At 42.4% G+C, this 13,122-nt stretch overlaps 1 protein-coding gene across 1 annotated transcript in view; it reads right to left on the minus strand.

The window, feature by feature from the left end:
* LOC128297467 (uncharacterized) overlaps positions 1–13,122 on the minus strand; it is a 44,172-nt gene that overhangs the window by 26,606 nt on the left and 4,444 nt on the right. Inside the window, exons 3-4 of the mRNA XM_053033110.1 lie at positions 10,862–10,961; positions 141–251 (exon numbers count right to left, since the gene is read on the minus strand). Of these exons, the coding sequence (XP_052889070.1) occupies positions 141–251; positions 10,862–10,961 (211 nt within the window). The remainder of the gene's footprint in view (positions 1–140; positions 252–10,861; positions 10,962–13,122) is intronic.

The raw sequence follows: 13,122 nt of genomic DNA on the forward strand, positions 1-13,122 counted from the left end.
CCGATCGATGATGAAATATTAAGGTAATAGGGCGTGAAATTATGTTCATTTCACATTTTTTGAACGAGCGATTGCTTCAGCTTATCGATGCGATTAGAAGTGGATGAGATGGAGGAACAGTTTGTCCAGTTATAGCTTACCTTTTCCATTGCTATCGTTAAAGGTGGAGGGAATGCTGGATGGGTCCATTGCTATCGTGTAGGGTATGTGTAGATTACTGGCTAAGGCAAGCGATAATGCACGGTTGGCATCTGCAAATGTAGGAAAATAAGCAACCAGTGGTGAATGAATCACAATATCCAACAATAACTTACACTAGAAATAAGTCAAAAGTACTATTTTTAATTCGTTTCCAGGAAAAAGGAAGCCGTTCAACACTAGAAATTAAACACATTGTTTACGCGGCTAAGGAAAAACAAACCTCATCCGTGCTCAAGCACGAACTAGTTCCAAATATCGACCGATACACTTCCCGATCACGATGCTCTGTGTCTTTTGCCGAAAAAGCCAATCAATTTAAAACACTCTCTCTCGCACTGGTTTTGGCATCAATAGCGCGATATTAAACGCTGGCAACCAATCTGTTGACTTTTGCCGTACAAATTTCCGTCCTTCGATAGATTGTAAATATTTGTTTCGCCCATGCTGGTGGCACACACGGATGCGAAGTTGAATTGCGTTTCCCTCCGCGTGGGCGTCCACGGCTGTGAGGCGGAAAGCGAAAGTCGGAAAACTCTTGGGCGAGATTTTGCTATTCAGCAATCCGCTGGCTGCATCTACACGCGTGTGGAAGAATGTGTGGAAATGAGTATGATTTATGTACACTTGCAAAATCTTCCCGCGTTCGGTTGAATGCGGGATTTTGCTTTATTTTGGTGCGCGGGATCGATATAAATCGTGAGCAATAAGCTATTACAAGTAAAAGGCACGCGTCACAGTCCTGCACCTCCGCGAAAGTCTAGAGGCTGGCACATTATTGTGCCAAATTAAGATATAGCTCGGTTGCGGATAAGAAGCGGGACGAGAAAAGATGCCAAACAGTCTTACAGCAATTGGATAATGTAAAGTGGCGAAATAAATCAAACCCGGAATGCGTACCGATTGCCATCCAAAGTTGTTTTCGAACGCCCGGAATTGAACGGGCCCAGAAGTTTATCAAAATCGAATGCGTGTGTATCGGTTTGCAGGATAAAAGATGGCAAATCCCAAAGCAGTGGATACGATACGTGGAATTGAGACCGTTATTTTCGACCGAGAGAAATCTTCTGGGGGGTGGTTTTGGAAGCTACACGACAGCCCCAAACGGTGAAGCCCCCGAAATCAAGCTGTAGACTGGAAATAACTTTCTCACTTCAACGGTTGGCATGAGAAAGCGTAATCGGAAGCGATTCTCATTCCAGCTGCAATCGTTTAGTAATGTCAGTTCCAAGAAAGCAGAATACAAACCGGGCGAAGCCTGCTTGGAAGTGAAGCTAATTCCGTCGGTTATAAATTTGTATCAATTTGTCACCAAGCGTGAGGTAGCGTGCGGGTACACGCGCAAGCTGTCCCGCTCGGGCAGATCGTGCTTCCTCATCGATGCTACGCTGGTAATCCGGTGTTCTCGATGTTTGGGACGATCCCATATAAAACGCACCAGCAGAAAACTGCTGCGGACGATAGCGAGAAGCAGCGTGTTGGCACCAGCCATCGTTTATGAGCTCATAATCTTTCCACCAGTGGTCAACACAGCGTCAACATAGTAGTAGACCGTTGCACGCTTGTCGCCAATGCTGCGAGTAGCGCATCGTCATCAATACGTGACAGTCAGATCGCATAAAAATAAATTTCAATCAGTAGAAATTGTTTTCTCCGCTACCCACGTGCTGGACACTCCTGTTCACTGTTCTCAGGACAGTCCCCTGTTGTGTTTTTTTTTTTGCTCGTCTTGAGTTGCCCCACACGGGTGGGGAAGATGGACTCCTATTGATTTGATTTTATCAGTGTTCGCTGAATCCGGTAATCCACTGATAGTGGAAAGTCTTACCGGGTTTGGATTAGTTTGGCTACATGTGTCGGTTGGGGGACCAGATTTTCGCTCTTCAAGAGCGTGTATTATGGCGAAAGTGTAAAGGTGGTTGCATTTAGTTGCCTCAACAATTTACGTCTGGCTGTAGTGATGCTTTAGCTTGTTGAGGTTGACAATGTGATGCTAATGATTGCATATTTTAATAAAGAAACATTTATCGCATTAAAATAGGGATTGAAAATTGTAGAATTTTTGTAATTCAATTCTATTATTCTATTTTTCCAGACTTTTGCAATGTATAGATTGAGAAAAGATTTTTATTTACCGTTTATTTGATAGACGCTCCTACAGCATACACTACCTAACCCGCCAAATTTCGCAAATTTCTCCCTTAAGCCACCCCCTGGTTAATTTACGCTGGTAATATAATGATCGCCCTGTTAGTGTATTGGTAGGGGTGCTGATCTTTACACGACAGGACCAGTCCAAAATCCCATCAGAACCAATCCTCCGTGAGTAGGACTGACTATTCGGGTACGGGTAACACAGCAGGAGTACCACAAGGCAGCACATTAACCCCTATTCTCTTTAATATATATACCTCTGACATCCCTTCGATGAAAAATTGTAAAACAACTACTAAACATTCAAAAAGCATAAAAAATTCACTGAACAATGGACTTCAAGAATATGTTTCATACTGCACCAAAAGGAAGCTCAAAATTAACTTAATTTGTTGGACAAAGGTTAACCTTTAAGAACAACACTGAAGCTATCTTGCTAAAATGTGAAAAAAATTTTAAAATCCTATACAGTTTTCTGCACAGGAAATCGAAACTAAACTTTAAAAATAAGGTCCTTCTCTATAAAGCAGCAATATGGCCAATAATTACATTTGCGTCTCCAGTCTGGGCAGATTGCGCTAACTGCCATAAAAAACCACTCCAATGACTTCAAAACAAATATCTAAATGCTATACTAAATGTTTCTTCTTGGTACCGGACATCATTATTACACGAAAAATTACCAAAACCTACATACTAAAATTCGAAACAAATCCGCTATGCAGACCAATCTCTCAGACAGGAAATGTTATTTTCCTCAACAATACCAAAGGTCGAAAATAATCACCATATAAGTTTACAATCAAGTCAACATGACTTAATTAGATTAGGTAGGTTAAATAATACTTTAGATATAAGCTTAGTTATGATAAGGTAATTTTTTTTCTCTCTCGAACTTGTTAGGTTTTTGTCTGTAAAGTTTTCCCACTCATAATTTTCCGTACGCCTTACAGGGAAAGCAATATTCGTTATACATTGCAATGCGAGTGAAGTTATTTACTTTGCGAGGAAAGACATTGCGAGGAAAGTTTACATGTAAATTACTATTGTAAAAACAAAATATTCATGACTACTACTACTACTACTACTACTACCGGGTACGGTAGTAACGTTAAACGTTTTGTAACAAATTTAAGAACATGAATAGCACGTACATACTGTACACACTGTGTGAACAACCCATAATTTCATCTACTTCAATAAAGCAACTATTTAACCTAATGCCTTACCCAAACAATGTGTCCAATGCAAATATACCAACGGAACACATAGCACCTTTGGCTTTTATTCCTTCTGTAAACAATCGTCCAAACATCTTACCGTACACATTTCATCGCCTGAAAAAGGATTCATTTATTGTGATGTGAGAGCTCCGTCATCTTTTAATAAAAGTCCATTAAAGGACGTTGCTTGCCGAAAAAAAATACACCGGAGACCGGAAGCGCTGCCTGCTTGGCTTCTGAACTATGTTCCGTCAAATATTCCCTTTTCATGCTGCTTGAGGTTTGCGTTTAGTGCTGGCCGAATTTTGGAGACGTTCCAACAATCCAACAATTTCACGGACGGGTTCACCCATCTCTTTTCCTAAACCAATATATATATACTACAGTATGGAGTAGTCCAGCATGCATGTGTGTGCACCATTGTCACCCACTCAGTTTGACCTCAATATATGGTTTCACGCGTTGGAACACTTTCGATTTGACAGGCAAATGAAAATTGATGAACGTGTTGGTTTTATTGCATACCGTCAGCTTCGGTTTTATTTCCTAAGCGCGAAAAGGGGCGACCAGGAATGGCACATTTGCCTCTGGATGGAGCCTGTGGATCTGATTGACACATGAGTCTGGCAGCCACCGAACGGCAACCGAAAGGAAAGAGCTATAGATTTATCACCCGACCGGGATGGGTAAGGATGGCCGTTGGAATGCTTGAAGAAAATGAAACGTACGACCGTGGGGCGGATAATGTATTGCCAACCCTCTCGTGGACTATCGTAAGAAGGCAACAAAAAAAAACCCCCCGACGGTTCGCATGGTTCTCGCGTATAGTCACGCACGAACAATACCAACACCCCATGGCTGGTACGGGCAAGCGTCACATTCACCGCTTCGGAGAGCATTTCAATTCCACCCCAATTTTGTAGGTGCCTCCCTGGGAGGTGCGCCTGTTGAATGAAGCAGAGGTTACAGCAAAAAGCCCGGTGTTGTAACAGTGTTCAATCAGCTGACTGGTGCGGATTGTGCGACGAACGGAATTTCAAATCAGTCAGTGATTTTGCAAACGCTCCATAGCCCGACATTAGCCCGATGGTCCCTCTATCGTCGACTTCATGTTGGGTGGGCAGGATGAATCGCACAATGGATTGTTCAACAAAACCGTTCGATTTTCACCATTTTTCTTGCGGTGATCATACCACCTTTGGATAGGCAAGAAAAACGGCTTACCGGTGCAGGTGAATCGATTTGGCGATGCGATCGCGGAACGATGTGAAGAGAAGAATGAATATTTAAATTGAAGCCGAAGGTGACTATTGTAACAATGCCGGTCACACACCTACTCGCATACGAACCAACGTCGTGGAATGGAAGTTCTTTGCAAAAAGGCTGCAAGTAAACGGCTTTCGACACTCGTTAACACGAATGTTAACAGCGACGAAGCATCCCGTGAGTCAGCATTTTAAACTTTAATCAGTTTTACGATCGATTTTCTTTCACCGGATTTTGGAAATGTGAAAATGGGAACAATTGCAATGAAAAAAAGGGGAACATTTCCAACCGCTTCTTTTCAGCAAAGGTCCTGTAGAAGTAGGGGATATACAATAGAACCTATACAAAGTATGAAATTTTTACTGTTGAATGATGTAGAAGGCGCAGAAAGGAGGAAGTTTCAGTGTGTTCTAAATTTATTTGCAAGGTGATTTACATCGCCTTACTTGCGTGCTTGTAACACATGTACAACAAAAGAAGGAAATGAAATTGAATTTTGACACCAGCAAATAATTCAAGGATTCCAACAAAGTTGGCTGTGTGAGTCGGTTTGAATGTGGCCCCACTCGGTGATTCACATACTCTGCGCATCTTCTGTGCACTGGTAACGTTTGCGAAGAATGATGAACATTTGTCAGATTCATCACCATCAGTCTGCATATAAACAGCCGCGGGTCAGTTCAAATAATAAACGAGCAAAGTTAAAAGGGGTAGCTTTATTGTTCGGTTCCTTGTTGTGGTTGGGGCGTCGTGTTCGAAATCTCCATCACGAAAAAACACGCGGTGGGAAAAGTGATTTCAAAACCGCGCACACTTTGCCACCGCGGAGATCGGCAGAAACAGAAACAGTTTTGAAATTTGTGAATCGTCCAAAGCTGCAAATAAATCCAAACAAAATGTAGCACGGCCCTAAATAAACAATGGCGTGTACTTTGCAGCCACGTGCGAACATTCTCAGGATCGGAACTGGTACGAAGCACCGCGCGCGTGGTCCCGGAAATGGTCCCGATGGAACAAGCTGAACGAAGTAACGTCGCCATTACGATCGTGAGCCTGACGGTACATTCCACTCGAGTCGTACCAGCCAGCCAGAAAGTGTTTCATTTTTCATTCCCTGATAAGTTTTAATGGAAAACGCTGGCCATCGTTGCACTGGTCGGCAACTTCCGGAAACACCTCAAACGGTTCGCTATTGTTCGGGACTGGTCGTACTTTACCGAGCGCTTGCCTCTTGGTAAGATAAAATGCTTAATTTTTCATGCTCGGTAACTCGAAGGTTACCAGAGGTGCTGGTACAATTGAAATGGGATCAAATTTTCGCACGCCAAATTCGATCTGACGAAGAATCAAAAGCTGTGCGGGCGCTGGGCACGTTACGAGTGGCATATAATTTTGCTATATAATTTAACAAAACCCTTGGATCATTGTGAAGGCCATTTGGGATGGCAAAACATGTCCAATGCACAGCGTTGGGGATGTTCTATACTACTTGTATTGTTCGTTTTTCTACAACCTTTCGACCAATTATGGAACTAAACCAGGATCTATCGTAATGCATAGACAAGAATTGGAAAACGGGCAAGCAGGGCAGCGTCACTGTTCAGCAGCGCTATTTTTATGCGGTTAATGTACCACCACACTGCTGGAACGCTCCGTATTTGGCCCGTTTGTTTGCTTATCATCTTATCATCAGCCCACGGCAAGCAAGAAACAAGTGGCACAAAATTTAAGCTCCCCAGCTTACAGCGGTTCCGGGGCAGAATTATTTGTGTGTGTGTGTTTTTTTTTTTTTGCTCGCCATTCAGTAGCAAAATATGTCTTTTCGTTGTATGCTCAAAGTTTGACCAGGACCGTTCACTTGGATTAGGTCATGTTGGTCCGATCTTACAATGTTGGTGTGTATGCCGAACGGATCGTTGCCGTCTTGGCGGTCTTTTTTCCACAGTGGCCTATTTCAACATTTTTATTTGATTACCGTCGGAAGCGCTCGGTGGGTTGTTTCATGCTTCTTTACGGTTATTACGGCACCGAGCATAGTAAACCCTGCAAACGTAGGACGCCAGCAACGCAACAATTTTTTCGTGTAATTCAAACCGTCAACAAGGGACCATAGGGATGGATTGTGGGTAGTACTTGTCGATTTCCGAGTGGCTTCATCATCGGTAATATTTATAATCGCCCACAGCTCGCCGGGATGGTATTTCGACAGTACCAAAGCGTCCGATAATGAAAGTAACAGCTCTGCCAGCTAGAGCATGATAAAAGTTGGAATAGAATAGATACAAAGACACTTCGGTTCCACTTGCATTTTTAGAAAGGATTTATTAATTTTGTGGAGAAATGGAGATTCATGTCCAGTGAAGGATCAATCCTCTTGGTGGCCCAGGGCGGAATTTTTAAAGGGGGGCCTATAATTTTGCTACGGCATTGTCGGCGTTAGGGAGGTGTACTTCAAACATGATTTAACAACACCAGCAAAGTCTCGGAAAGCAAGCTCCCTTGCGTACACCTCAGAGTTCTGTTGCGTAGTCCTGTAAACGGGTCTAGTAAGCTAGTCTCTATGTATCAATTTTCGTAAGAAACACTATAACGCGTAACGCGTAACATATAAAATTATAGTTTTTTGTAAGTTGTAGGTTATAAACGAATTTATTCAACAATGAGAAGAACGAGGACACGCATTTGGGCAAAACAGAGCCGACTGATGCGTTCGATTTTGTATGAGGAGCTGGATAATGAGCCGGCTTGTAAAACAATGTAATGAATTGACAGCCTCAGTAGGCGCTAAATTATTTCGAAATGAAATGTGGGTATTTTTTTTTTTTTGAAAATTGGGCTACTTTACGAAATTTCGCTCTAATAAAAATCGCTGCATGTCTATTTGCACGGTTAGATAAATTAAATGCAGGGAAGAATATCGACTCTGTGTCTTGAAAGAATAAACGAAATTGAACCAGGATTTCCGAATGTATAGTACCAGAAGAGCATCCACGGAAGAGGTAGCACTTAGTACAGCAATTTTGCTCGAAAACCGCTGAAAAGTATGCAATGTTTAAACACTAACTTTCCCGTTGGTCGTGAAAAATTTCTTCGAAAACTACCAGTTTCCGAATTTAAAGTACCAGGAGAGCATGCACGGAAGAGGTAGCTCCTGGTACTGCGCCGTAAGGTATGCAATGTTTATACACTAACTTTGCAACCAACTTGCCACGCAATGCGCCGTAAGGTATGCAATGTTTATACACTAACCTTGCAACCAACTTGCAATGCAAGTTTGGTGCAAGCAAGAAACTTGCAGCAAGATGGCGCGCAAGATGGCGCCCAACTTCATACTTGCATGCAAACTTGCATGCAAGTTTGTATGCAAGTTTGTATGCAAGTTTGCATGCAAGTTTGCATGCAAGTTTGTATGCAAGTTTGCATGCAAGTTTGTATGCAAGTTTGTATGCAAGTTTGCATGCAAGTTTGTATGCAAGTTTGCATGCAAGTTTGTATGCAAGTTTGCATGCAAGAACTTGCATACAAGAACTTGCATGCAACAAACTTGCATACAAGAACTTGCATGCAAACTTGCATACAAACTTGCATGCAAACTTGCATGCAAGTTTGCATGCAAGAATTTGCTTGCAAGAACTTGCATGCAAGTTTGCATGCAAGCTTGCATGCAAGGTTGTTGCATGCAAGTACGAAGTTGGGCGCCATCTTGCGCGCCATCTTGCTGCAAGTTTCTTGCTTCTGCGGCGCAGTACCAGGAGCTACCTCTTCCGTGCATGCTCTCCTGGTACTTTAAATTCGGAAACTGGTAGTTTTCGAAGAAATTTTTCACGACCAACGGGAAAGTTAGTGTTTAAACATTGCATACCTTTCGGCGGTTTTCGACCAAAATTGCTGTACTAGGTGCTACCTCTTCCGTGGATGCTCTCCTGGTATCGCCAATCTGAAAACAGCTGGTTTTGTATGGAATTTCGTACCAGCTAATGGAAAGTTTGAGCGAGATGAAGAATGCTTTCCGTTTCATCCATCTTCCTTACACTAGCGATCGCTCTCACGGGAGTATGCGATGCAATAGTGATGGACAAATTTATTCCACATTGCAGGTGTCACCTCTTGAAAAACATGCTTTCCTGATTTCGCAAATCTGTAAACAACTGTGTTGTTCATCGCCTAAATCTTCAACATGAGCGAAACAGGTTTCTAAGAAATTTCTCTGATTGTTACCGTGAAGTAAACCGATTGAAAACTGTACCTTGGGCGAAAAATCGTAGAAGGCGTTGGGCTAATTAGGAATCGTAAATGTACGTAAATCGTAGAAAATGTGATCCAAGTAGTGGCGTTATGGTTCTCCTTAGCGCATACAAACGTTTATATATAGAGTAGCTTACTAGGCCCGTTTACAGGGCTACGCAACAGAACTCTGAGATGTACGCAAGGGAGCTTTCTTTCCGAGACTTTGCTGGTGTTGTTAAATCATGTTTGAAGTACACCTCGCTAACACCGATAATGCCGTAGCAAATTTATAGGCCTCCCTTTAAAAATTCCGCCCAGGGCCTCCAAGGGGATTGATCCTCCACTGCATCTGGACCAAGCCCTCGTGCGCAAGACTGACTATTCGGTTACGGGTAAATAAAGTCAAGGAAAGCCAGAAACGGCAGGTCATACACCTCTTGAGGTGTTATCATGCCGACAAAGAAGAATAAGAAATAGTTAAAATTTTACAAAACTTTCATTTATGATAATATTTGTAACGGCCACTACGGATCCAATAAAATAACTGCTTTTGAGGTTTTATTCGAACGACCGGCGTTATGTCGGATCGAAGAAATTTTCCAAGAAACCACGTCCGTATTCGCCCAATACGGTCGATCTGGCATTTATAATATCTTTTCCCGTTTGGAGAAAGTCTAGATTGTCAAATAGATGTCCTGTTGATAGATGGTGATGCTCATCCCACATCAGAATTTCCGTAACAAAACAGTTCATCTAAAGATAGAGGCGAATGAAGCTGCCATTCTCGAAGTCTCTATAAAAATAACAAACAACAGCATCATCTAAAGACGAAGATCGATGACAAAGTAATCTCCGCATTCTCCGTGGAAGTTGAAACAATCGGCCAAACAGTGACAAAGTACCTGATCAAGGTGAACTTTATTGTCTAATGGCAACAGGCCAGGTTTATAACAAAAAAACAATCTTTTCGGAAACGTTTATCCGACGAAATCAAGCCTCTTAGTGGCAGTCAAATGCGAAGAGTAGATATTTTCACGGGAAACCTCAAAAAGAGAATCAACTCTTATAACTTTTAGGCCAACACGAAAAGCTAAAAAATGCAAACATTTTTGATTAGCCTGGCGTAAGCTAAGACTCTGGGCAGTTGGCGTAGGGCCGTCGGATTGGGATTTGAATCATATTATCAATAAATGTTTAAAATGGTCCTGAATTTTACCATCCATTACATTTAGATCGTTATAATAAGTTCACCGTAGACACAATTTAAAAAATTCACTCAGTTTACATACCCATTCATATATTTTTAAAAATGTTGGCCAACAGAAAACAGCAAAAATTATGGAATATCCTTAAAATCGGTGGTTAAAGCGAGTCGAGTTTTAGCTGACATGGCCTAATTGACCATTGTGCCAGAAAGAATGATACAAATTTTTAGTAGGGCATGTAGGCATCAGAGAGTGTTCAGTAATAAAGTAGTCTCAAAGTGTATCAAAAACAGAACTATTGAACAAAAATTAAAGGCTTGTAAGCAGTCATAGCGAATTTTTAACTTAGCGCAAGTTTCACTCATGTTTTAAGCAGCAATCGAACATTTTTTGCTTGACCAAAACTATCTATCGAAAGCAACTCATGTATTGACCGGCACCCGGACACGGTGAAAAATGGCAAAGTATCAGAACCGTTTAAACCAATCGCTAGCGTAGCGTGGGCTATGGATTGATTTATTTATGCGTCTCTTGCCGGTACCGCGCACCGCTGCTTTGTTTGGTTGTGAACCTGCAGAAGACACTTACCTGTCGCTAGCAGGATCGCTTCGGTCCAATTAAGCTGCTGCGCGATGCTTTTCACAGCGAACGAAACTGTTTCGTAAGAGGGAATGAACTTTTCCGTCGCCTGAAAAGAGATGGACCAGAAACAGAAAAAAAATACGTGAAAGCAGAGAAGCAGCGGACGGGCCGTGAAAATGTCACCGAACGCACGAGTACTGCACCGAGCGATAGAGACCGTAATGAAAAGACTGCGAATGCGACCACGATGGGCCGCCGAGCTGGGCGGTGAGGTGATTTTCTAAGTTCTGGAAATTTGAAACGTCCCAAGGATGAAATACGAGTTTGGCGTGAAGTGCTTCGGCGACTGGCATGTCAGTGGCTGGAAACGGTCAGGCAGTCGGCCAACGTGACCGTTGCTAGGGAGGTTTGCCTACGCGACGGAAAGTGCCCTTGACAAGCATTTCATTCTTTCGTTGAGTGACACACGATACGGAAAGTTTACGTTTCCGTCGTATCATTACCAAGTTCTAGCGCCTGTTTGCTACTACCTTGCAAAGACGTTCCAGCTAGCCAAACGATGGCAATGTCGATGAAAGCTGTTCTATTGATATTGAACGATATAGTTGACCGAAATACGTTAACAATCTTTGAATGTTTTTCTTTTTTCTCTCCACATGGTGCAAATCGAACTAGGTCAAATTAGTACAGAAAAAGGGCTTCATCTCAAGGCAGTATTTAAATTATAATATGATACTGTTAAGTTCCTCACACATAGCTGCAGGAAGTACTGCAGCCCTTGAAAAACTTCCGCCAGGCTCGTTGGTGAAAAAGCTATTACAAATTCAGCAGGCACTCGAGAAGCAAGCCGCAAGACGTACGAAATATTTGATTGACTTTGAAGTGTGCGTGAGCGCCACCAAGGGGGAGGAAGAGACGAAAGAATTCCACAGGAATTCAAAGTCTCTTTAAGCCATTACAACAACAAAAGGAAGGAAAAAAAAGGTGCAAATAAAAGTAAAAGATCAAGCTGTGAAACTTTCCCCCATTTATGTGTTTTTTGCTGAGAAATCCATTTAACGGGCTGGATGCAAAAAAAAAAAGATACCTCCAGCCGTTTCCCGAACAGGGTGGCCGTTTTTCGCGGGTGACTTTATGCGTGAAGAGAGTCGGACTGTCACTCAACTTTTTTTCTTTCTTGTTCTTTTTGTTTTACTCTCTCTATCTCTCTCTCCCTTTCTCTTTTTTTATCTTTATATATACCTATCTTTTTCCCATCATATATTCGTTATCACCAACTCTGAGCGATTTGGCTGGCAGGTTGTGTTGCGTTTGTGGTGTACCACAAGGCGTGCTGGAAATACTTGAGAAGCCTTCAGAAAAAGTTGTTCCAATCGAGCTAACTTTCGGAGTGTAGCAAACCCACAATATTTTACAGGTATTGTCGCGTTTGAAGTGGTTGTTGTATCTACAAAGAAAGGTACGGAAAAGCGAATCCTTCCGTATAATGTCCGTCGTGGAAAGGACCCTGAGTTTCCATGATCGGAGTTTTCCGTTGCGTGTACGGTTGCTGTTCGGATTTTGGAACGTGTGGATTGAACTAAGATGGATTCGTATTCGATACCATGACGAACAGTGCACACGGAAGTTGGTGGACCGATAGCCAGATGCTTGCCGTTATTCGCCATTAGCGAATTCCATGAAAATCGATAGTGATAACGACAGCATCCAGTGAAGATGCCAGCTTCAGTCGCAAAGGTGGACCACACTGAAATTCACGCAGCGTTGCTCTATGTTTACCTTTTGCAGCGCTCATTACGATAATGATGTAATCAATTAACAAGTGCCTATGCTGCCTGTCCGGCCGTTGAGCTGTTCGCTGTTGGTGCCATTTCAGGGTATGTTTGCCATTTTGGTGAGACGTGTTGGATTTATTGTTTGTTTCCTCGCCCATGTGTGGCACGAAGATTTAGGATACAGATGTTCAGGTTCTTTTAATGAAAGAAGAATAAAAAAAGAAAAGCAAAACAGCGGGGCAATAGCGGGCCAATTTGGCGCACGTTGGCGAACGACCGAACCATAGTGTAAACAGGCACAAATGTCGCACGACGAGTCGCAGATGTGCCTGTGCTATTTTAGAATCACGATCTTCACAGCGGAGGCGCAAAAAAAAATATGGCAATGAGTTTATAATCTAAACGAAGCGAACATCAAAGCCTTACTTATCGTCCGTAGATGATTATACATACTACACTGAAAAAAAAACCCCGCAGTGTGTACCAAACCAA

The sequence above is a fragment of the Anopheles moucheti genome, chromosome 2 (assembly GCF_943734755.1).
Source record: "Anopheles moucheti chromosome 2, idAnoMoucSN_F20_07, whole genome shotgun sequence".
Taxonomy (NCBI): Eukaryota; Metazoa; Arthropoda; class Insecta; order Diptera; family Culicidae; genus Anopheles; species Anopheles moucheti.